Raw genomic sequence first — 24,523 nt, 5'->3', positions numbered from 1 at the left:
AGGGTCACATTTATGTTCACTGGAGTACATTCATCTACCCAGTTTTGGCTCTTTTATTCCTTTGTCTTTCATGACTCGAGGATTCGTTAATAGTGAATAATACATTATTCACGTTATGCACCGTTATACATGTAGTTTGGTATCTGATTGATTATGTAATAGATTAAATCATCTTGTTATGGTTTTGAAGGCCATCAATTTGTGCGTATAAAAATATAACAACGTTCTTGGAAGTGAATAGATTCATGTTTCTACAACTCCTACAGGCCTAGTTACAGTTTACAGCTGAATTATTCATACCCTTTTAAATTTGATCTGTGTTTTTTCTTTCCGTAACTCAAGAATGAAAGATGGACTAGTTGAATTGGGGGCCTCTGTTCAATACTTTTAGAAGTAAGCTTTAATATGTCACATTCTCAAGAAACATAAATCGGAACAAATCAATTTTCACATACCTGTACTTAGAAAATTACAAACCTTGGTAAGACTATAAATAATTTAGTTCTTAACTGTATATAACCCTGGAATTACCTGTAAGGTGACATCCTTTTAATTCACTTGGTATTTTAACAAAAATGTTGTGGAATAGAACTGGGATATACTTGCACTTGGCCATTTACTGGTTAGGGTTAACTTGATTCAGTCCGAAAGGCATACGTGTAGTTCTGCTGTCCTTTAATTGACCTTTCACAGATCATTCCTTTCCCATTTACTGTGCGTTTCCAATGACTTTTGCTCAGTCATTAAAGGGTTCAATTTACTTATATCTACTTTTCGAATGTCAAAGATTCACTCAAGTAAGTTTGAACCTCGCCTGATGGACTAATTAACCTTCCACGGGCAATTTCTTTTTCATTTAGTGTCTATTTCGAATGATTTGAGTTTATTAAAGTTTTGAATCTAGCATTATACCCAAGTCTAATTTAAGAACCTTGCATATTCACTGAAGTATTGTTGGAATGACTCCTAAAGGACAAGTTCTTTTATCATTAAAATTAATTGTGTCACAGACAATTTCTTTTCTATTTACTGTATAATGTTAATGACTTGAGCATATTAATGAAGGTTTGAACCTTGCATTACACCCAAGTTTAATTTAAGAACCTTGTTTATTCACTGAAGTAAAGTTGGAACCTCTCCTAAAGGGATTATTAGCTCTCCTATCATGAAATCAACCTTTCACAGACAATTTCATTTCCATTTACTGTGTATTTCTAATGTCTCTGGATCAGTCATTAAGAATGATCATTTTCTGTAGTCACTAGTCTGATTTTGATGTATGTCAAATATTCTCTCCAGAATTTACCATATCTTAAGTGCGCAAAGAAAAATGTTCCAATCCAATCCAAAAGGTGTTTGATGTAGCACTTGTTCCTTGAAGTGGCAAAATGCTGCACGTATTGCCCCACATGTTTGGGCCTCTTACACAATAACATATCACTTCAAAAGTCTGAAGGGCACTAACTGTTTTAATGAAGTTAATGGCCTTCTAGTTTGCAACAGAGACATGAGTAATGTACATGAATGAATACAGCAAAAAGGTGTTTTTGATGCAATACAGCATCTCATTTTACTGAAGGTCCTAATTCTCCTCACTGGATTCTAGTCAGCAGTACATATGCTTGTGGGGCTGACAATGATGTTTTCGTACCCTTTTGAAAAAATAGAGTAATGGCTGTTTTTGGTATCATTCTCGCTTCCAGACTATAAACATCCAATGTTAGCTCTCTTCCCCATCGCACAGTCATCACACACTAAACATCAGCAAAAAATTTCTGCTGTATAGATATGCTGTTAATGATATTTAGGAGTCCTAATGAGATAGTCATGGGTATTAATTTCTTTGGAGCCTGCCGAAGTCTGAATAGTAGATTGAATTTGCGAGTGGTGGATGGGGGCTTTTTTTTGGCGAGACGTACGTGTCTCCCTCTTTGCTGTGCCAGTAGTCATTTGAGACCTATATTTCGTGGTCTCTTTCTCTCAGCGACAATTCCATTATGACGCGTATTGTAATGCAGCCTGTCTCTAATGGGAGCTTTGCGCGGGGTGAGGTATGTCGGATGGTAATTTGGAGTATCAGATATCACAGAGTTCTCTCTCATTTTCAGGCGTGGAAAAACACCTAGGCTGGCTGAAAACTGGATAATGTATGAAGATGAGAAGGCTGACGTGTGAAATAAGGCCTTGATAATAGCACATAGAATGAGAATATACATGTAGAATTTCAGGTTATTCATTTTTATTGAAACTTAAAGATATAGAAAGATACACAATTTTGTAGTAAGAAATGATAAAGAAAAGGAAAAAATAGGCGGGAAACTGAAGACTCAATTGATCATAGATCATACAAAATGTTGATCTTGTGAAGATGTGAAAACAGCATGTGCAAATTTTCTTCACTTACTCTCATGTAGACATACATTAATATCTGTAGATTTCTGCATACATAAGCTCACATTTTGCTTGATCAAGTGACTGCAAATATTGGTTTGGATTTTTATCCCAGATTTACAGGTTTTTAAAACTTCTCTAATTAGGTAGGAAATGTGCAAGCTGAGTATTAGTGTATTATGAAGGATCAAATGCATGAAAGTGCTATAAAAAGCATTGGCATCAGAACTAGAAAATTACTCTAATGCCCACTGTTTCCACCAAAGCAAAGCGCAATCCCTAGGAATAACTCGGTCGAAAGAAACTGGTTCTCTAAACCCCTAGTTGGAATTTGATATTTTGATGGTTTTCTGTCTGGTAAACAAGGTTTTGTATGGAATGCATAGAAATGTTTTCACATTAGTCAAGATATTTTTAGAGCGTAATATTCAAAATGTTCTCATATAAATCCACAAAACGTTACTTTCTATACCGGTCAACAAACCAATGTTTCTATGATCCCCCCCCCCCCTCCCCCTCCCCTCTTTCCACCAATAAGCAACAACAAAAATAACTTGGGAGTCGACTTTAATTATGCAAGTCAATCAAAAGTGATATGTACATCACAAAATATATAGATTCTTACAGCCATTTCAGGCTACCTGTGAACAGTTTGAATGCAATTTAAGATTACACATTGGTACCAATGTAACTTTAGATAATTAAGTTGTCAATAGTCTGTCTTTAAATAAATTATGAGATATATGGATAAGCAAAATGCGTAGAATACAATTGTATAAATGATTCAACCACTTGATGTTAGGCATCAATAGAACATTGCCATGGTTACATGAAGAGGCCAGTTAATGATTCCAGCAGAACATTATGTGAATAGGAAGAGACCTTGATGACTACGGAAGTTTACCCAATTAAGTTTGGTATAACGCGCATTTCCTTTGACTTCAGCCTGAGTTATCTTTAGACTTATTAGTAATAATAATAATAAATGTAACTTATATAGCGCCAAATCCACTCTGTGGAGTGCTCAAGGCGCATGTAGAAATAATTAAGAATTAAACAAGCGTTTTTACATGGTTTTTGAAGGAATAAGAGGTTTTATACACTTTTTTCATGTCTTCAGGAAGGCTATTCCATAAGGTAGAACATGCATTTAGCAAAGGATCTTTCCCCCAAGTTTTTGCAACTTTTGGAATCGCAAGGGAACTGGAAGTGGCATTATTCATTAGGTATTACAAAAATCAGCATTGTTTAGATACATGTACATACAAAATTCAACCGCTTCCTTTATCAGTTGAACATGGTCGTGATTATACGAATAGGCTGGTTAATGACTCCAGCAAAACAATATGCAATTCTGAATGAGATGCATGCCCAAGGGGTGAATACACTTCAGTACTTTGATGCAATCAAGACCAGGGTATAAATAGAAGATTTATAGTCTCTTATCAGGGAGAGGGAGAGAGAGCCAGGAGTTATTCTGTGGGCTCATCTTTCGTGACTTAGGGAGGATTTGGGATGAGTTATGTGATGTAATTACAGAGAAAAAGAGAGAGGGGAGGGAGAGAAGGGGTAAGAGAGAGAGAGAGAGAGGGGGGAGAGAGAGAGGGAGAGGGGAGAGAGGGAAAGAGAAGGAGAAGCGATAAGGAGAGAGAAGTGAGAGATGGGATGGGAGAGAGAAAGATAGAGGAGAAGACAGAGAGGAGCGAGGAGGGAAAAGAAAGGGAGAGAGAGAGGGGCTTGAGAGGAAGAAAGAGGAATTGAAAACAAAAGGAAGAGAAGGCAATATGGAGATGAGGGGGAGAGAGAGATTTTTAAATAGGAGGAAGACAGTTTGGCAGTTAGGGTACATCTATCTCCTTAAACATACTGTACACAGTTATGCATATGTGGCCTGTGCACAAATCTTCATGAAACATTTATAACATGTGCTGCAGGTTAATGAAATTTATACTGTTAAATTGAAGAAAATAAAAAATAGAATAAAAATATCTAAACACCTAGAAAATTCACCTGTCTGGTGCTACTTTTAAAAAAGCTTTTTGCAACTTGCATTTAGCCTTCCATGTGCATTATTTCTTTTCAGAGTATCAAGAACTAACCTGAGCTATTGTACAATTACTGAGATGGTTGCAATGACTTTTCCTACAAGTAGTGCGCCTCTACGAGTCTCTACCAAATACCTTTGGACCCCATATTGATCCTTATGAATTGAAATGGATTTCATGCAGCTTTGCAATGACTTCTTGAATGATGATGATGATATTGTCTGTTGAACGGTAGAATGACATTAACTGTATGTAAAATTACATGAGCGAATGGCTGTCTGTCTCTTAGGATAGGGTATGATGATGTAATACATAGCCTTCTTGTTTCGCAATTAGGTCAAAGTTTAGTTCAACCCTTCATCTGGAAATGATGGCGGCCCAGAAGGGACATTACAAATCATGAACTTTGTTGTGAAATTTGCGACAAAATATGCGATTTGTGATTGTGTGGATAGTTATGACTGCCGATACTCCTGATTATACTTCTATACTATCTGGTAATTCTACATCTACTATTCTATTCATTCTTCTACAAATTATACAAACTTTACTTCTAATACTTTTTGAAAGACTGAAAATGTCAGATAAAATATACAGTGTTAGAGAGAAAGAGAGAGACAGAAATGGGGGCATAAACAGTTACTGTAAAGTATAACACAATTTCAAGCAAAATAGGAAAATATCTCACTAGATCATATGAAAAAAATAATATAAATGTTTGGAGATGGTCTCAATATCATTGTACAGATGAAAACTGAAACCATCATCTAACCTTGCAAACTGCCCGAGAGCACACATCCAGCCCACATCTAATTTGAAACTAAATTGGCATTTCATATTTTAAAAGCGAATAGGGAGAAACCAGAAGAAATAACGCCTACAATTGACAGAGTTTCGAATTTGCAGCGACCGTGTCTTGTTACTGTTCAATTTCATGCCTGTTTACTCAGAGAATATTGGAGTTTGTCAAGAAGGCCCCTAGCTTGCCTGCCATATATGACTTCCATAGTGTTCATATGCAGGATGGTGTGGCTCATAATTTTAGCTTTCAAATGCAAGATTGGAGACGGAGGCAGTGGTGTCCCAGTTATGTCATCAGGGGAATACCCCTTCTGGCAATGTGAAGGGGAGCAACGGGGAAAACAATCTGACAGTGACATTGTTTATTAGAGCGGTTTAAAACCAAGCTCTATCTAATATTATTCGTATTGTATTGATGAAACGATAGCAGCATGTCTGTGACTTGGCTTTCAGGGAAGCAATGCAGGCAAGCTAATGGCCCTCTTGTGTGTCAACAATGAAATCATATTTAGTTTATTCAGACTCGTTTATCTAAGGTCGCCCTCAAGTGGTTTGAACAAGATCAGGGGTTAGAAAAAGGTTTAAACCCTGCTCTTTCTAATATTATTCATATTATATTGATGAAGCAATAGTGGCAAGCATGACTGTGCCTTGGCTTTCGGGGAAGCAATGCAGGCAAGCTAATGACCCTCTTGTGTGTCAACAATGAAATCATATTTTGTTTATTCAGACTCACTTATCTAGGGTGATCCCATCAGTGGTTTGAACCAGAACAGGGGTTAGAACAAGGTTTAAACCCAGCTCTTTCTAATGTTATTCATATTATGTTGATGAAGTGATTGTGGTTTATCTATACTTTGGCTTTCGGGGAAGCAATGCAGGCAAGCTAATGGCCCTCTTGTGTGTCAACAATGAAATCATATCTTGTTTATTCAGACTCACTTATCAGGGAGGCCCCGTTAGCGGCCAGAACACTGTTTTACCAGAGAGCCTTGCACAAACAACAAAATTGCATCATCAAAAATGTATAAAGTAAGATACAAAGCATAATGAAGAAAGACATCACATATGAATGTACATGTATTACTAGACAATAGATACTTTGATGATATAGAAACTCAAGATTAGATGAATAATGCTTTGATAGTACTAATCAAAACTACGCTAATCTATTGTATATAGTTCAATTGATCTTTACTTCAATGAATCAGACAGAGCATAGATGCATATGTTTGCTTTAGTGTGAAGTATTTTAATCCATCAAAGTCTTTTATAAAAATTCAGTATCAGAACTTTCACTTCATATGTACACATGCTGGTATAATTGTAAATGATTCTTGAAATTCAATCTTTTCGGCTCCAGATTTCGTTAAGTTTATGGGGGGCAAGGATGGTATAATTTATTTTTCCAAAGTGGAAGGGGAAAATTACCAACAGTCATACAAAAAGAGTTGTCCTACTTAAAATTGTACCTCTTTGATTAACTAAAGAATGGGTTTAATGAACGGGCAGGTTTCTAAGGGTGCTGATATGGTTAATTAGAATTCAAGGTAACAAATTTTGCAGTAATTAGGTTTTTGTAATTGTAAACACCTTAGGGCTGCAATACAACAGATGTGAAAAGAAGCAGCAATGTAAAAATAAGAATTTGACTTTGAATGAAGACTTAAACAAATTATAGATTGTGAAAGAAAAACGCATATTCTTATAAAAGACAATACTTAATAAAGTTCCATAGTACATTGAAAGGATTCATATCCCAGAATTGCTGTTTTATTTGCGAACAGAGTAGTTGTAATTGCTGATATCATTTGAAAAAGAGTAACTGTTAATGATGCTTTCATTATTACAAACAAATTAATTGATGTTGCTATATGATATGAAAACAAATAACAATTATATGGAAACTGCTATCATTTTCCCAATACAGTATTAAACTGTATAAGTTGCAATAGTACATGCACATGCAGCCATTTTTTCAAGCCAATGATCGCTTTGTCATATATGATTTATAGTGGAAAGCATGAATAATTTTGATCGTGAACACTTCATCTCCTGGACACTGCTGCGTGAATGTCAAGAAACGGTGAAGGGGTCACTGCTGTATTGCCAATTTGAGCGGAGATTAAAGACGAGTGGAGATTAAAGACGTAGACAGAAGCTTTATCTCTTCTTATTTTGCGTTCTAGAGGTGTAGTCATCATACTGGGTTTCATTCTTGTGCCGTAAATGTGTGATATATTAGGGGGTGTTTCACAAAGACTAAGATTGACTTAAGTTAGACCTGAACTATGACAGGCTATTCTTGCCACTATTTGCTCTCACCATTCACTGGCATTGGTCTCTCAAAGGAAGTACAAATCATAGTCACAAATTAATTATAATTGAATTATTGTTATGATTATCAAAATGTATTACCCTTTTTTCCAATGAGGTGTTGGACACTGTGCTGTTGAGACGCAGAGGAGTGGGCTCTCATGGGGAATTCAACACCATTCAGGCATTCACCCAATAATAGATGTTTTCAATCATGAGGATTAGCCTTCAATCTTATGACCAACAGGCCTTTATTATGCTCTGCATTTTCCACCAATCGCCCCATACAGAAAATCATTATCTTACATTTCCCTCAACCGAAGACACTCCGAGAGACTGGGGGTGTTTCTTGATGGGACTACAGGTTTGCTTTGTGCGAGACTTGTACATCCATCAATGGCATCTCCACCAAGTCTGGTGTAAGCGAATTACGACCTACAGCACATGGAAAATGACAATCTCCCTTTAAGCGTTAGATGATGAATGACCAAATCTTTCTCTATCTTTCTATCTTGTTTCCTCCGTCATGCAGTCGAGTCCAGAGCCTCCTAAGGTCCAGGTTGAGATGAGGATAAACCTTCCAGACAGGACGTCTGTCACGGTATCGGTCAGGAGGAACAACACTGCAGATGATGTATATAATGCAAGTATCTTCCTCACATCCATCAGTCACATTTTGAATTTATTTATTCACCGCCATTGACACCATTGTGATTGAAACAAAAGATTTATAAATGTACAATGACAATGTCAATATGACATAATTATAAACATGTCACAAATTAAAATACATGATCTACAGCGATATACATTATAAAAAAAACAATAGTTGTAAGTAAATTTTGAGTCAAGAGTAAAACAATAAATGACTATTTACAATGATGATAACAGCAATTAATCCTTTCAAGATAGGATTTATTTTAGGGCTAAAATTATCACATATATTCTTTAAATTGGCAACAGTAATATATATCTAATATTCTAGTGTAAAGTATAAGCTTTGGGTCCAGGATTTAAGCTACATGTTTGAATGAGACAACCATTAGTATAGCAAATGTTGCCGGAGCATATGTGAAACAATCATTGGAACCTTGGCATGTCATAACAATGGAGCAAATCTCAGATGATTTATTTGGTTGGAAAGGCAGGTAATATCATCATCAATGAATGATCAGGGGGCACAACTTACTTGTGCCACCCCCTTTTAAAATCCATTTTGCATATACATGATCATTTACATATCTTAATTACTCTATCCCATCCTTCGCCTCCAAAAATGTGTGCCCCCCCCCCCCCTCCGTTAAAACCAAATTATGATATCGCAATTAATCAACCCTGTTCATCAAAATGCACCCCCCCCCCCTTTATTTTTTAATCCAAAGGTTAAATTGTTACCTGAAAATCTGCTTCTTTTTTGTCTGGATTGCTGTTAGCATGTTAGGTTTTTTTTCACCAGAATTTTTGCCACCATGCCCTACAAAATGCTGGATCTGCCCCTGTACACAACAGTCCATGTTTCATGATTTGTTTTCTTTCATTACAGAGTCTAGTTCACAAGATTGCCTTGGATAAAGGGATGGTCAATTATTTCTACCTGTTTGAAACCACTGAAAGTGGCTTTGGTAAGTAACACCATTGACGGATAGTTTCTTCTAAACAAACACTTTTAAAAAACTTTTGACTGATATTTAGTAAAGCATTCTAAATTTATTTAAGTTTTGAAACTGACCGTAAAGGGCAAATTAAAGTCCACTGATTTCTGAAGCACCTAGTGAAGCCCCAACCTCTGTAACTCCCTGAGGATTTCCTATTATGATTATGCTACTGAATAAACAAAAAATCATGCAATTATGAAATTGGTTGCTTAATTCTATTTTACGACTTGGATTTATTAGTTTTAGTAATTTTTACAGAGGTTGACCTTTTGCACTCCGTAACTCATTACTGCCGTATTTTATTTCATTTGTTTATGTCCATTTCTTTTTTAAATTGGATACTTGGAGAAATTACAATTTTGAACTATTTGGGGTAGCTTTCTCATCATCAGCCCTATTTTATGTACATAGTTGTCAGATGCATACTTTTTCTTAATTTTTCTGAATTTTGTCCATTTTTAACCTAGTATTAAGTGTGCCTGTTGACAGTAGGTTGATTCTTAATAGTGGATTTAGGTAGCATACCCTTTTAATGCATCATGAATGATGCAGGACAGAGAAAGTGAAGCGATTATGATTGTGAGATGGTATACTAATATTTCAACACATCTGCAAATGTCACCGGCATGAGGGATGTTAGGAAGGAATAGACCTCCTACTGTTTCACCCTGTGCTCTAGATATGTAACAGGGAATGGCAAAGATACTGAGATCGAAGAGTTACTCTGTATCCCACTATGTCACTGCCAGAGAATGGAATGATACTCAAATGTTTAATCGATACTCTTCTCATGTATGCATTTGAAGAAAAAAACTTGAAAGCAGAGACAGGCATGTACTGTGTGCATGGATGGATTGTGGTGCAGATGTTGTTTAAAGCTTAAATCAAGCTGATCAGAATTGCATAGGTAGCAAGAAATATTCATAGCAAGCTACATATATGATTTTATTGATTCTAATTTAACGTATGTTGTTACAAACTAACTAATTACACTCTTTAATATCACTTTGAAAGAAGATGATTGAAAAGTTTTCTTCTTTTTTAAATAAGATTTAGCATGTCCATATATTGATCCTATTTGTTTAGGAGCACAACCAATATCCAAGATGAATACATGTACATGTAGGTTCCAGGAAGTGATTGTTTTAGTGAAGATAATCTATAGCCAGTTTTCTTGAGTAAATTAAATTGCCAATGGGGTATTATTGTAAGAGGACCACGGTAATCCACTGATAAATCGCAGTGTCTCAGAAATGTTTATGTTGTAGAATATAACTTTTGTATTTAAAAGCAAGTATTTCACAAGTAGAAACCTTTCTAAAAATAAAACTCACTTTGCAAAACTATTTTTTTAATCTCTGGCAATAAATTCTTTAGTTTTCAAGTCCATCTTTAATTTTTAAGGTTGTCAAATATACATTATATGTATAGAATGCTGACTAGTGCCTTCATAACATTGTATGACTATTAATATGTTTAGATCTGCAAGAATCTTCAGCAGTGAAGGAGGCAGATTATTTTGAAGAAGAAGAAGAAGATTCGTAAGACATTTTGTTTTTTGTGATTGTACGTTGTAAACTTCATGTAATTCAGCCTGGGCTGCCATGTGGATATTTTTTAATAAATACCATTTAAATTACAATTACAATTACAATGTTTGATGTGTTCCTCCATGTTACAGATCGGAAACTATTAAGAACAGAGTTCCCTCACAACTTGTACATTCAGAACTACTCATCTGCCAAACCTAACGAAAGCTGCATAGCATTGAGGAAATGGGTCTTTGCACCAACGCAAGAACTTCTGATGAACCACGATGAGAAGACCATGTCATTCCTCTTTTGGCAGGTAAGAGGTTCAAAGCTCATCCTGAGTCTAGGTTTTCAAACTGATTAACAATCTTTACACTGTTTGCATCTCATATTTCCACTTCTACACCCGGTAGAGAGAAGCAATATATTCAATATCCTGCCTAGATAAACTACCTTACTTCAGATTTTGTATGAAGCATGAACAAGTCGGGGAAAAAATGAAGCATAACACCTTTACTTTCCTTAGGCTATGCCAGCTTGTTTACATCTTTCTGAATAAAGTTGATATTAAACAGTTTATACTCATATTTCTTCCCAAGACAGAATCGAGAGTAAACAATTTTATTTTGATATATGAGATTCAAATACTTCCTGAACTTAACTGCAGGGATTCATTCCCTTATAAGATATAAAGGAGCTTAGCCTGGAGGGCTAAATGTGAGAAGGAATCCTGGACAATTAATTCATCTTTTTTTTTCTTTCTTTGATAAATTAGATGAACTTGTAGTTAAGGCCTGGAAGGAAAATGTGCAGTACTATGTATATGTTTCATTTCCGTAGTAGATCTTTTTTAAGTTATCTGTTTGGAGCCAGAATTTCCAAGAAGGGCATTAACTCTTTTAAAATTGTATTAAGTTGATGCCTTCAGGCTCCAAACAGACTACATGAGATATAGAGTGATGTTTAAAGTCTAGAGTGTTCCAAAATTGTTCCATTTAGACATGTTTTTGGAAGGAGATTGAAGACTTCGTTCCTAGAATATGTTTAATCAATCAATGACCACATTTCAATGTGGGTGCGATAAATGTCAGTAGGAAGGAGCTATAAAAAGAAGTAAAGAGGCGGCTTATCGGCAACAGAGGTATTTAGATAACAGACCGCTAAAGCCTAGGGTTTTCAACATTTCAAGATAATCTTGAGTTCTGATAATGGTGGAAAATAAGTTCTCCCCAAATCCCATGAAACTTACATTGAATTTGAAAGGCTTCAAATACATGATATCTTTTCAACAATCTTTGTAGAAAATGTGAAAGACCTTATAAAAAATCAAAAGAAATGTAAGAAAATGAAGTAGAAGTACCATGTATGTGCACAACACTTGATCTCATTTGCGGAAATGTGAGTTATGCTTTTCAACAAATGTGATTTCTAGCAAGATTTCAATCAGACTATCGTGTGATGGTTTTACATGCAAGGGAATAGAGTCAACTCAATTGAACACGCAATATCCTGTTATCAAATGTGCCTTATCCATTTTTCATGGGTAAAGAAGTGTGCAGTGAATGGTGAAAATAACTCCTGGGGAGGGGGTTACTCACATATTAAGACATGCGGGGTGTGCCGCTCTAATGGTTTACTTTTTCACAAAAAATCCCTGAACATGGGTCCCATCTTTTACAAAAATATCACTAAAACATAGGTCTGTTTTCCCAAATCTGAAAAAGAAAGAAGTAACCTGGAAAATGAGTATTCTCTCTTCATTTTTTTTCCAGTTAGGTAAAGATCAGGGAAATTGAGGAAATCACAACAAATTATGGAATTTTAGGGAATTTTGTTTGCCTGAAAGGAAAGTTGTTGGTCTCTTATATTTTGTCTCATTTTGTTGACACAGCTTCACTTGTTGATTCGCTATGTTGGTGTGTAAAATGCCTCCATCAATGATCTTGAAATGTTGGAACTCCATTGGGAAACAAACTAAGTGCTTGTTTTCATTTTGGGAATCTGAAGACAGGAAGTTACGGTCCATTTCATTGTCGCCCCAACGGCCAATAGATAGAAAGATAGAACCTCATCAGTTCATTGAGATGTTTTTTGCTTTGAATTCTCGGAATGATGTACTTTTTATAGAGAAAAAATGCTAATGGCTATGCACAGTAATGAAAGCACCATTTCAGTCTTGTTTATTTCTACTAAATTGATATAGGCAGTGGACAACCCTTTATCCCTTCATATCCTCTGTGTAATGATTTCAGACAAGTTACGGTAATAATGTGCAACAAACAATCTATTTCTGGCTGTTGGGTGTTCCGAATTATTTGTCACCTTCTGTTAGTGCAATAAACATGTGATACATCGTTAGTAATAATCATAAAAAACAGTCACTTAGAATGTGGACTATTTTGCTCATTCATCAAAGAAATGTCGCAAATTAATTTTTGGGGGGTCCTACACATATTGCACACAGAAATCTGTTTGTTAATAATAATAATAATAATACATGAGATTTATATAGCGCCATTTTACATTTTAATTAAATGCTCAAAGCGCTTCAAAATATTAGGAAACACATTAAATCATGACAAAGAATCGTGTACATTAACATAAAAAAGAAAATAGAAAAATGAAAGAATGAATGAATGTCTGTCTTCAAAACGCTAAATTGAATAAATGGGATTTAAGGTTGCTCCTAAAAGACGTTGATCCCAATTGGTTTGAACTGGACTTTTCTTTGGCTGCTCAGTGCCCAACAGATCACATTTCTCGGAGATGTACTTAAAGGGAAAGTTGAGTTGTGGTCACGGTGATAAATGATTTATGAGTTTTTCTGTCCCCCCCCCCCTTCCTAGGATGAATAGGATTGCTCTTGAATGCATCATATTCCAAATATGACTAGAAAATGCCTTAAAAAAATACTAAATTTTGATGCCTTTATGTTTGTAGTCCCACGTAACCATATCTATGTGCAGTGCTTTTCGTTGAGCTCTTCGTAGTATTGAGTCATTTGTCATATAATTAATGATTCCAAAACTGAGCAATAATATTTTCCAATGTAGTCATTTCAAATGTGGACTACCTTGCTAATCAACTCAACAAAACTCTAAACAATGAAATTACATGACCAAGACTCAACTTTCGTATTTTAAAACCACTGTGGTAAAGCTATACAGTATAGATTACCGTACCAATCTTGTCGAGGATAAACGATACGCCATTCATCGTCATATAGCCTGAAGACATCAACAAAGGTAACCCAAAACCACTGTGAGTGCTCAAAGTGACAAATTTCTACAAAAGAGTTATCAGATTGTTTTCTCTTTTTTTTCCCTCTTCCTCCAATTTTTGTTCATTTGCTGCAGGCGATTAGCGACATTTCACAGAATCGGGTGAAATGTCCATCGGTAACCATGTACGAATTGAAGGTGCATCAGGATAAAGAAAATAAATTACAGGTAAGACTGAGCGTGTGTGTTGGATCACTTGGGTTAAGTCAGTGGTTAAACTGTTTGTGTTATAGGATGGTAGTTACAGTCTTCATGGATTTAAAGCCCATCTGTACTAGTTTGGCTAGGAGGTATTAGCCAACCCAGGGTGGTCTCTGACATGTAGCTATGTCATCAACTCAGCTCTCAATTATCATAAGAAAAAGAGGATCATGGGGGACCAATGGTCACTGATTAGGCATTGTTTTCTATATAGAGGGAGCAAGTAGCTACATGTAGTACAGTGGGGCTTTAAGTGAATTTGAAAATTAGTTCTTTTTTCAGTCAGTAGAAAAATGACCCGTTTTGGTAAGCTCCTTTACTGTTGCTGATGCAGTACGATGGAATTTATAAAATAGGATTGACGTTGAAGAAAGAGTATATGGTTCATTTTACCAAATTGTCATACTGCTTGAGCAACAGCGCCAGCTACGACATAAATCTGAAGAAGCTTGCTGCACTCAAGTGAAAGCTTACTAAAACAGGCAATTTTTCTATTGATTGTGAAGAATGAAGTAATATTCAGTTACGTCACCAATCAGTTCCTGAGAGAAGAAATAGTATACGAGAATCAGAGTCAGTCTCGACTATTACAGGATGCTAGGGTTTATCAAGGAGGATCTGATTGAGACCGACCCAATTTTGATCACTTTTAAAAGTGAACTAGAGCCAAGCCAATATGATACATTGTTGTTCCTTTAGGGGGAGGGGGGAATTGTCGAAAATTAATTTGCAGTACCTTTTTTTTTTTTTTTTTTTTTTGCATTAATTTTTTTTGATGATCTGCTGATTAAGATTATCAATATTGAGTTTTGGGAAAGAGTTATCTATCCTCACATTACATACGATGGAATTACTTAAAGTTTTTCCCCGCACTTTGAAATGTTACTAAATATAGATGTGCTGTGTTTTCATAAAGGTGCTTATTTGAATTTGATCACCTGTACTGGAATACATGATTAGTATGTTAACAAAATCTCCTTGCCTATTTTATCATTTTGAGTTTTGGGAAAGAATTATTAGCTTCATGTGATGTACAACAGAATTACTGAAAGTTTTTTTCCCCAACATTTTGTAATACTCAATATTCAGGTCAATATACATGTAGGTCTGTACTGTCCTGAAAGTGTTGCATTGGAAAAGTTTTACAAATGCTAGTAGAGAATGAAGGTGATTTGATATAAATTAGGTGTGTTTTGTAAATTATCTTTTTTTAAGAATTTGAGCTCCAGTACCGGAGTACTTTTTACCCCTTTTTAAACCATTCTTTTATTTTCTTCCAGTACTTAAAAATTGCGAGGAGTCTTGACGGTTACGGTATGATGGTATTCCCTCATTGTTCATGTGATGCCAAGAAGTCAGGTCATGTGATCCCTTCGGTCAGCTACAAGAAGTTTACGCTACAAGCTTGCAAGGAGGACGGCACCTTAGAGGTAGGTGATGTGTGAGGAATACCCTAGAAGATATATTTATTATTATATCCCTTATCGTAAGGTTGTTGCATTAGGTGTGTACACAACAAGAAAAAGAATAGTTTTACTGTAAAAGACGTTTCCTGCCGACTAGATCGAAATAGTTCATTTTTATTGATGACGTCACGCATAGTACCTTTTTTTCCCTAGGGAAAAAAGGTACTATGCGTGACGTCACAATAAAAAAACGCATATTCTTTAACTATGCGTTTTCCCAGCGAGCGCGTACATGTACATGATTTCAAAGTGCCTCTGCGCGGTCAACCCCTGCGGTGTCACGGCGCTCAAGCCATATGCAATTTACGCTGTGCGATAACTGCACTACACTAGCGCCAGCTAAACATTTTTTACATCCTTCAATGTTTCATTTGAGCCGTGCAATTTTCTTTATTTCTTTTCGATCTGAATGTAGATGTGAATGTGAGTATAAGGTTCATGTTATTACAGAAGTGTACAAGGAATAATACAGATGGAAGGGATATAAAACAAATATAAAATGACTCATTCTCGGAACAAGCTAAAACTATTCGCACTCAGGAACATCATTAGTACTTTTCTCCCTCGGGCCGATGGCCCTCGGGAGAATAGTACTAGTTGATGTTCCTTCGATGCGAATAGTTTCAACTAGATCCTCGAGTGTCATTGTATATTTGTATACTATTATACTCTACTCTGATACACTAAATAATATAGTATAGATATATCAAAAATTGACTGCTATGAGAGACATCACTGTTTCTATAGGCTCAAGGGTCATAGTAGGATGTAACGTCCCAGAGAGCCAGTATAGAAACAGTTATGCTTCGAATATTAAAGCAGTCCAGATATATTGTATTTACCGAATTCACACAAAAAATCTACAAAGAATTCTTACCTTATCCTTTTTTTGAGTAAAGACTGTTTAAAACATCACAGAAAATCTGAGACACTGTCTGTAAATCTTCCCTGGAAAGTTGCCTGAATGTTAAGATCATTCGGGAATCGCACACACACACTGCACTATATTTTGTATCCGTGCTCGTACAAAAAAACTTTCAACACGTAAACCAATGGGGATCTCATCAAAATTTATTTATGCTGCTTGTTAAGCGGGGCATGCAGGCATCTTTTAAAAAGACTATTATTCGGTAGGCGAGAATGCGGGCATCTTTTAAGGACTAATAACCTGTAGGCGGGAATGCGGGCATCTTTTTTAAAGACTATTAACCAGTAGGCTGGCATGGCTAAAATCACGACTCCAATTTCCACCAATCAGATGGCTAGATTTCTAAAGAGAGGTATATAATTATTACTATTGTATCTGCTTGGATACACTAAATGATGTAGTTATTTTGCCGGAAATGATTTGAAACCAAATGATTTATGTTTTCCATCCTTGACGTTCAGGCCCAAGCTCCTTCATTTGAATGGGATGAGATTTCTCAGTACGAGACGGACGAGGAAGGGATGGTGTTCTGCTTTGAGTACACCAAGCCTGGAAAGAAACCAAGATGGGTCAGAGTCTTCACCAAATACGTAAGATACAGGCCTTATAATTACCCAATTTAATTCTTTCTTTTTTTTTCTTTTTTTTTTCCAATTTTTTTTTTTCTTCCTGATTTTACGCTTTTTTTCCCCCAATTTTTTCCCAATTTTCTTACTTGAAAGGGGAGAATTTTGTTAAATGTCATTCATGACTTTTGTTTTATTCTGTCTAATTCCAATGAGTCATGCCCCATTTACATCAGGAGTTGGGGCACTTAAGGTCCAGACCATAGGTGCCTAACTCCCACTATGAAAGGGTAAAGTGAGGCATGATGGCTCAGTGGTAGAGCAGTGGTCTCTTAACCTGGAGTTCCCAGGTTAGAAATCAAGTCGATGCGCTGGTGCCCTTTGGTAATGCATTAGTCCTCATTGCCAAGTTCCTCGGGAAGGACCTAAAGCCATTGGTTACTTACTAACATGTATCCACATGCTTTCTTAGCAATTGGGTAAAATTGGGCACCCTAAGTTTAGGATGTATCCGAGGTGTTTCAGGTCTTGACCCATGCCAGTGTAAAGCATCTTTGACCCATTACATCACATCACAGGATTGTAGCTCAACTTGTCACAATTATTTCGCTTTAAAAGTTTGACATTCCAGTAGACCCTAGCCATGTAACACAAAACCAAGCAATTGATTGTATGATTGAATGTATGATCGATCTTACAATCAGTTCATTGTACATCATGCAGACCTCCCAACCTTTCCGCTTTGGGCGAAAATTTCCAGTTTATTTTTCTTTTTCTGCTTTCCCACAAAAAAATAAAATAATACATTGGTGAAGAAATAATCTTCTCTTTTATTCAGGTTTTCCTGGATTGTTTTAAAATCCAATTTGAAACTTCTTTAAACAATCTGTTAATCACATGTTAATGAGCCCAACATCAAGATGTGTGTTGGGTAGCTGCATGATGCATATTTCTTGATAAGCCAGACATGGCGCGACGTGCCACAAATTAATAAAAAATAATAGGAATTTCGAAATTCAAATGTTGGAAGGTCTGATCATGGTCAATTGCAACTTATCTTTGTGTTACAGGGCCCAGTTCACTGTTGAATGTATATTCAAATTTTATGCTCAACTTTTCACGCCAACAAGACACTCCCTACCTCCACTCCTCGTTGTCTCGAGCATCCTCCTCATTTAGACATTCTGACATAGCAACTGGTCTATTTAAACAATTGTTCTGTTTTTTTCAGAATACCCGTTAATATTGGTGGTGTGTCATTATGTTGGGGATATGGTTGTTATGGTTGCCACATAATTGTTGCTGAATTAGAGTTTGATATCAGATCTTAATAACAATATTATTTTACCTTTCAATAATCAGTAAGGATATGAAATAGTGAAATGGGCCTCGTTGCACAAAACTTACCATTGATGGTAACTTTGCCATCAATGGTAACTACCATGGAAACCTTGATTTTGATTGGCTGTTGAGCCCTGTTACCATGGTAAAGTTAACATCAATGGTAAGTTTTAAGCAACAGGGCCCAGAAGTTATTTAGTTGGATGCTGCATACATTTTTTAAAATATGTTACGTTTGATATTGTGTTTTTCCTTCTTGTATTTCAGTATGAATTCCTAAACGAGTGCTTCGCCAGGGTGCTAAAGGAGAGGGAGTGGTGTCGAGAAAATGACCATCGTGGTAATGGACAACAACCAACCAATCACAGAGAAGAAGAAGAGGAGGAAGAAGAAGAGGAGGAGGAGGAAGAAGAGGAAGAGGAGGAGGAAGAAGAAGAGGAGGAGGAGGAGGAAGAGGACGATGGAGAGGAGGAAGAGGAGGAATTACATAGAGTGAGTTTATCATTTCATTAATGTTCCTTCTAGCTGTGACAGTATTAATCACATGAGTTAGCACTGTCCTGACAATGGAGAATGGGAACACGCTTGCGTTAAAAATATTTTGTCTTCTCATTTGTCAGAGAATACCAAAAGTTCCTTTCAAAACTCCCTCCAGAAATAATGTCTCTTCTGTTCTATAACTACCTTTCTCTTCCCTGTATTTTTTGTTTATTTTTAAACACTTTTTTTCTTTTCACACAAAAAATTGAAAAAATTAAATGGCTATCTTCAGAATGACCTTACATTGTGTCTCCTTAAATGAATGATGAAAATCTTGAATAGCAACAAAAATTTGATATGGGATGAAATATATTTTCCCATAGAAATAGTGCAGATTCTTTTCATTCCTGTCATTCATCAGGAATTAAAAATAAAAAATTAATATGGTCTACATCATTCCTGGGAAGGAGAATTATTTGGAATGCTTTCCGAATTGTTTAAATTCTATTCAACCAGTTTTATTCTATGTGTTATACTACAGTCAAACCTGTTTTAGTGACCACCTTTCTACAACAAGCACATTTTTTGTTTCCCTTGAAAATGGTTTCTCATTGAAACATGCACTTAAGGAACCTGTCTACAAAGGCCACTTTTTGTGTTTCCCTTGGGCAGTCGCTGTAGACAGGTTTAACTGTATTTGGGGAATTTTATATATATTGTTCATTCTTTTTATTTACTCTTCTCAATTTTTATGTTTTTAATCATACAGAGACCGGAGCACAGAGAAATCATAACTGAAGAAGAAGACGAGGGCTTGTGACCTTTGACCTTCACATCAAACCAAAGCACTATTTGCAAACCAACAGAGGACAGATAGACTATATATACAAATATAAATATATAAAAAAAACAGCTTTATACAGGCAAGCAGTTCTTACATATCATAAAACCAGTGGTATGCTCTTTTTATAACCAGTTATTTTTATACTCTGGACGTTTACAGGTGTTGTACACAGAATATGGTCTATTATTTTTTACCATGGGCTAGCGAAGGCTAAACAAGGTGGTGATACGGAAGGAAACCTGATGTTCTTTAAAGATGTGTTTTCTCGCTTGAATAAATATATGCTGTTATAGATTGAGAGAAACATTTATTCACACGCTGATTCTATTCCTTTGATATCAACTGTCTTTAAAAACATGTTTTTATTTTGATAGAGTGTCGCAATGTCTTGAATGTATTTAGTCTACACCCTGTTTGAATACATACATGTACTATCATTCTTACATCTTTAAGTCAAGTATCATTGTATCTATAAGGGAAACATATTTCTGCTCAACAGACTCACTCAATTGTGCTCGGCTGATTCAAGTAATACATGGGTAAACTAGATTCTTACAAACATACCCCATTTATTACCCATCACCATTTAGGCATTGCATGTTGGTTTAGGAAATGCATATTTTGGTCGTAAAATACTTAAAGAATTCGTACCTATGAACTTTGATAATAAATGAATGATCCGGTGTGTTCAAAGTGTGTGTCATGTCATGCTGCTAAAGCATGTATTCTTTTGTGTATACGTAACAATTTTATGACGTACATACCCTAGGCATTTTCAATACTTATCAACCTGTACAGCTATAGGTACATATACAATACGATATACAGCATTTATTCATATCATATGAGTATGTACTTCACAATACCAAACCTATTGCTTGAAATGAAATCACTTTATTTTTTGCCTTATTCACCTACAGCAATATATGTCATACCGGTATATGATTTGAATTGTTTGTGACTATGCTGTAAGTATCTGGAGCTTTGTAGATAACGAAGAGTATGAATAACACTTAACAGAGTACCTGTGATAGTCTACATGTATATGGTACTTTTGATTCTCACACCAAGCAACGTCTACTACAAGCCACTTGAGAGTGAAGACAAACACAAAATCATGTCCTCTCTCTCTCTCTCTCTCTCTCTCTCTCTCTCTCTCCCTCCCTCCCTCCCCCCCCCCCCCTTCTCTCTCTCTCTCTCTGTCTCTCCCTCCTTCCCCCTCTCTCTCTCTCTCTCTCTGTGCTGGTGATTCAACAATTAAAATGATAGATAATGAGTAGAATGGGCCTTTTTCGTAATGTAACTAAATTTCTACTTAAAAGTACCTCGATACAAATTATTTCAATCACTGTTACAAATAATTGTATTTCAAAAGTCAGAATGCAAATTGCATATGTTATGTGTTGTGAGGTAGGGCAAGCCATAATGTTTGTCCTATCTAGCAACAAAATATGTATTCAATTTGAATTCTGAGCATTGAGATACATTTATTTGTAACTGGTGAATGAAATGATTTGTATTGAGACGTTTTACAAATTTGGTTACAATGCGAAAATATGTATTCGGTCCGTTGTCGATCTCGGTGTGACTCTCCCAATCATATACATGTACAGTAAAACCTGCCTCATAGTGGTCACCTCTCTAGAAAGGCCACCTGTCTACAGTGGCCACTTGTTCTTTGTCCCCTCAAGTGGCCTTTATAGACAGGTTTGACTGTCTGTACATGAATCTTTCCCAATCTGGTTGTAGTTGGATCATACATATGTTGCGGCTTAAATAATGAATTCACGATACTCTAGTTTGACATGTATAGCATCATTTGTATCACCTCATACTCATAGCTTGTACAGATAATAAATTGGTGTAGAATTCAGGATATATATTTTTCAAGATACAAGAGGTTAAAGTTCATTTCATCGACTTGTAAACAGCTGAATGTTGATACCAGTGTTTGCTCTAAATGTATATCATTTTCAAATGACAGTATAAAGATGATTAAAGTTGATTTCAGTATATAGCAATGTTTTTAAAAAAACAAAAAATAATGACTGCCAATTCACAAAAACAAGTAGTTATTTTGCTTTTTTTACATCTAATTTGCGTAAGGTTGTGTAAAAGGAGTTTTATGAACGGTCAAATATTTTATTCCTTTTGTGTTTGAATATTTACATCTAGAGGTAACTCTCTACATTGCTCAAAATATCATAAATTTTAACCAAGATTGTTGGCTCATAATCTACCGGGTAGTTTCTTAGCAATTGTGGCATATTTATGACATTATAAGTACATATGTATCAAAGGTTATGAGGATGAGATGTTTGAAAACTTGTTTCTGTGCATTGTACTACAAAGGCTCAACAACAATTGCTCATAGGTCAATTTCTAACTCTAGTCAAATTCCTGCCTTCAACCCTTGATCCAACATAAGACCTAACCATAACGCTAAACCTGAACTCAATCTGAATCCCATTTCAAACCAAAGAACTAATCATAATAGAATCTGGAGCAAATATTATGCCTAAAATAAAAAGATGTGGTATTGCCCTCTGCGACGGACCCAAAAATCTTGAAATCTATGGTCTTTTTTTTTTTAAACCACCTTTTCAGAGAAACAAAATATTAAAGCAAAACTGAGAAATATCAGCCCAAAGAGGGAGAAAAAAAGAAAAAAGAAGTTTTTAAAAAAGAAAAAAAGATCTCTGACCAACCAACCGACTCATGTTTTGGCACCTAAACGGCAATACAACATCTTTTTTTTAAGGCCTTATTGTGAGCAAGAATGTGGAGTCATATTATAGAGCCCAATGCATAACTATTATTTGCTTTTCTTGTTCGTCTACACTTCCGTAATATATCTGGGTTGTTTGTATTTACTTGCTGTGAATATCATTTGATACAACTCATTTCATTCATGTCACTTACAGTGCATTTACTTCAAAAAGTTATCCATTTTATGATTCTTATTAAAAAGTTATATTTCTGTGTACAAAGCTATATTGGTTATAATTGCTTTATCTATGTTTTTTGTGTAGCTTTTCCATCCACGTTTGTGCTTGTTATGTTTATATTTTAATGTCTTACCTGTATATCATTTCCTTTGCTCATTTTTTCCTATATTTTGAAGGTCCTCTAAAAGTGTTGAGATAAATGGATAAGGTTCCTAACAGTGCTCATGAGCGAGTGATGATAACTCTTGTTTCAATTTGGAAATGGATATTAAAAAAAGAGATGTTTTACTAAATAATTTCAAAATTGTGATATTCCTAATGGGAAGGAGATTGAAAATAGAAAGATATATCACTTTGATGTATCCATTTCCTAAAACAAGAATGATGATTAAAAAAAAAAAAAAAATACAATCTGTTGGAGATCTTATTTTCCTATAACAATTTATTTCCAATGAGTTATATGAAGACATATCTCAGACTCTCGGTTCTGAAATAGACGTATTAATCGTCTTTGTAGGAATTCATTTCTTTCTCCATTTGAGCTGTTCTCAAGATCCTCTCAATATTTCCCTTCACGCTTCTATCATGGTTTTAAACATATCTGTATTTGTATATTTTGTTCATGTTTAACAGCCTTTTTATTTCACCAATGAATTATAATTCACTGAATGAAACTATTATTACCAAGCATACAATGTTTTATCTCTTAAAAGAGAAAAGAATTGTACTCAGAATTTAGGGAATATTGTTGTATACCGTAAAGGCCAAAAATATATCTTTTTTTAAAGTCCTGGAAACGATCAAGTGAGAGCCCGAATGCTTTTAAAAATTGTTAGCACCTTTCTGGCATCGTATATCAAGGTATATGTAAAGAATTGATCTTTACCATGTTCCATGAATGTGAAAAAGAGAATATCACTGTAGAAAATGTTCACATATGTGTGTAGTTTTTTTAATGAGATTTAAGATGATTATTTCAATGCAGGCATTGTAATCAGAGTATTGTTTAATTGTTCGTCCCATGCCCACCTTACGATTTAATAATTCAGCAAGAATTAAATCTAAATAGCAGAATGAGTTTTGAATTTGAAATGAAAATAAATTTAGTGCTTATATCATCAATATATTTATATTGCATTCATCGTAATGTAGTGATACGTTGCATTCCCCTTGCTTGTGTGGCCGGGTACTTCACAAAGTCACATAGGAAGGACTTTGTACCAGAGGGAACCAGAATATAAGAATAAGAATAAGAACTCACCATTTAGCTATTAAATTTAGTCACCTTTGAAATACCATGAAACCTGTCTATATTGGCCAGATGAAGGAAACCGTGAATGTGGCTACTGTTAAAAAATGACCTTTCTAGATGACGTTCGTCATTCATATTATCTATTTTTTTAACCAGAAGCATCCGTATTAAAATACATGAGTTGGTGCTCATCTGGTTCCAAAACAGTTGATATTTTTATCTGGAGGGGGCAATAATAGTTACCACTATAAACAGGTGGCCCACTAATAAAGATAGATGTCTCCAAACTGTTGTATTATCCTAAATCTATTATTTTGTGATTTCTGAAGTTGTAAAGTATATAATTGTGTAGTTATCAAATAACTTTAATTTTGTAATTTAGCTGGTTTCAACATCTGGACATCTAACAAATTTGGAGCTGGATTATATAAAAGTCATTTCTGTACCAAAATTTGCTGTATAAAGAAAAGAGCACA

General features: G+C 35.4%; 1 protein-coding gene across 1 annotated transcript in view; it reads left to right on the top strand.

Annotated features, from left to right (window-relative positions):
• LOC574892 (sorting nexin-27) overlaps positions 1 to 21,010 on the top strand; it is a 35,913-nt gene extending 14,903 nt beyond the window's left edge. The window contains exons 4-11 of the mRNA XM_030976816.1: positions 8,086 to 8,196; positions 9,097 to 9,175; positions 10,890 to 11,056; positions 14,097 to 14,189; positions 15,503 to 15,652; positions 17,078 to 17,206; positions 18,791 to 19,015; positions 19,773 to 21,010. Coding sequence (XP_030832676.1) covers positions 8,086 to 8,196; positions 9,097 to 9,175; positions 10,890 to 11,056; positions 14,097 to 14,189; positions 15,503 to 15,652; positions 17,078 to 17,206; positions 18,791 to 19,015; positions 19,773 to 19,823 — 1,005 coding nt within the window. The 3' untranslated portion in view covers positions 19,824 to 21,010. The remainder of the gene's footprint in view (positions 1 to 8,085; positions 8,197 to 9,096; positions 9,176 to 10,889; positions 11,057 to 14,096; positions 14,190 to 15,502; positions 15,653 to 17,077; positions 17,207 to 18,790; positions 19,016 to 19,772) is intronic.
• Positions 21,011 to 24,523: the final 3,513 nt, after the last annotated feature.

The sequence above is a fragment of the Strongylocentrotus purpuratus genome, unplaced genomic scaffold (genome assembly GCF_000002235.5).
Source record: "Strongylocentrotus purpuratus isolate Spur 01 unplaced genomic scaffold, Spur_5.0 spur5_scaffold_9, whole genome shotgun sequence".
Taxonomy (NCBI): domain Eukaryota; kingdom Metazoa; phylum Echinodermata; class Echinoidea; order Camarodonta; family Strongylocentrotidae; genus Strongylocentrotus; species Strongylocentrotus purpuratus.
This window is presented reverse-complemented; position numbering and strand designations above follow the sequence as displayed.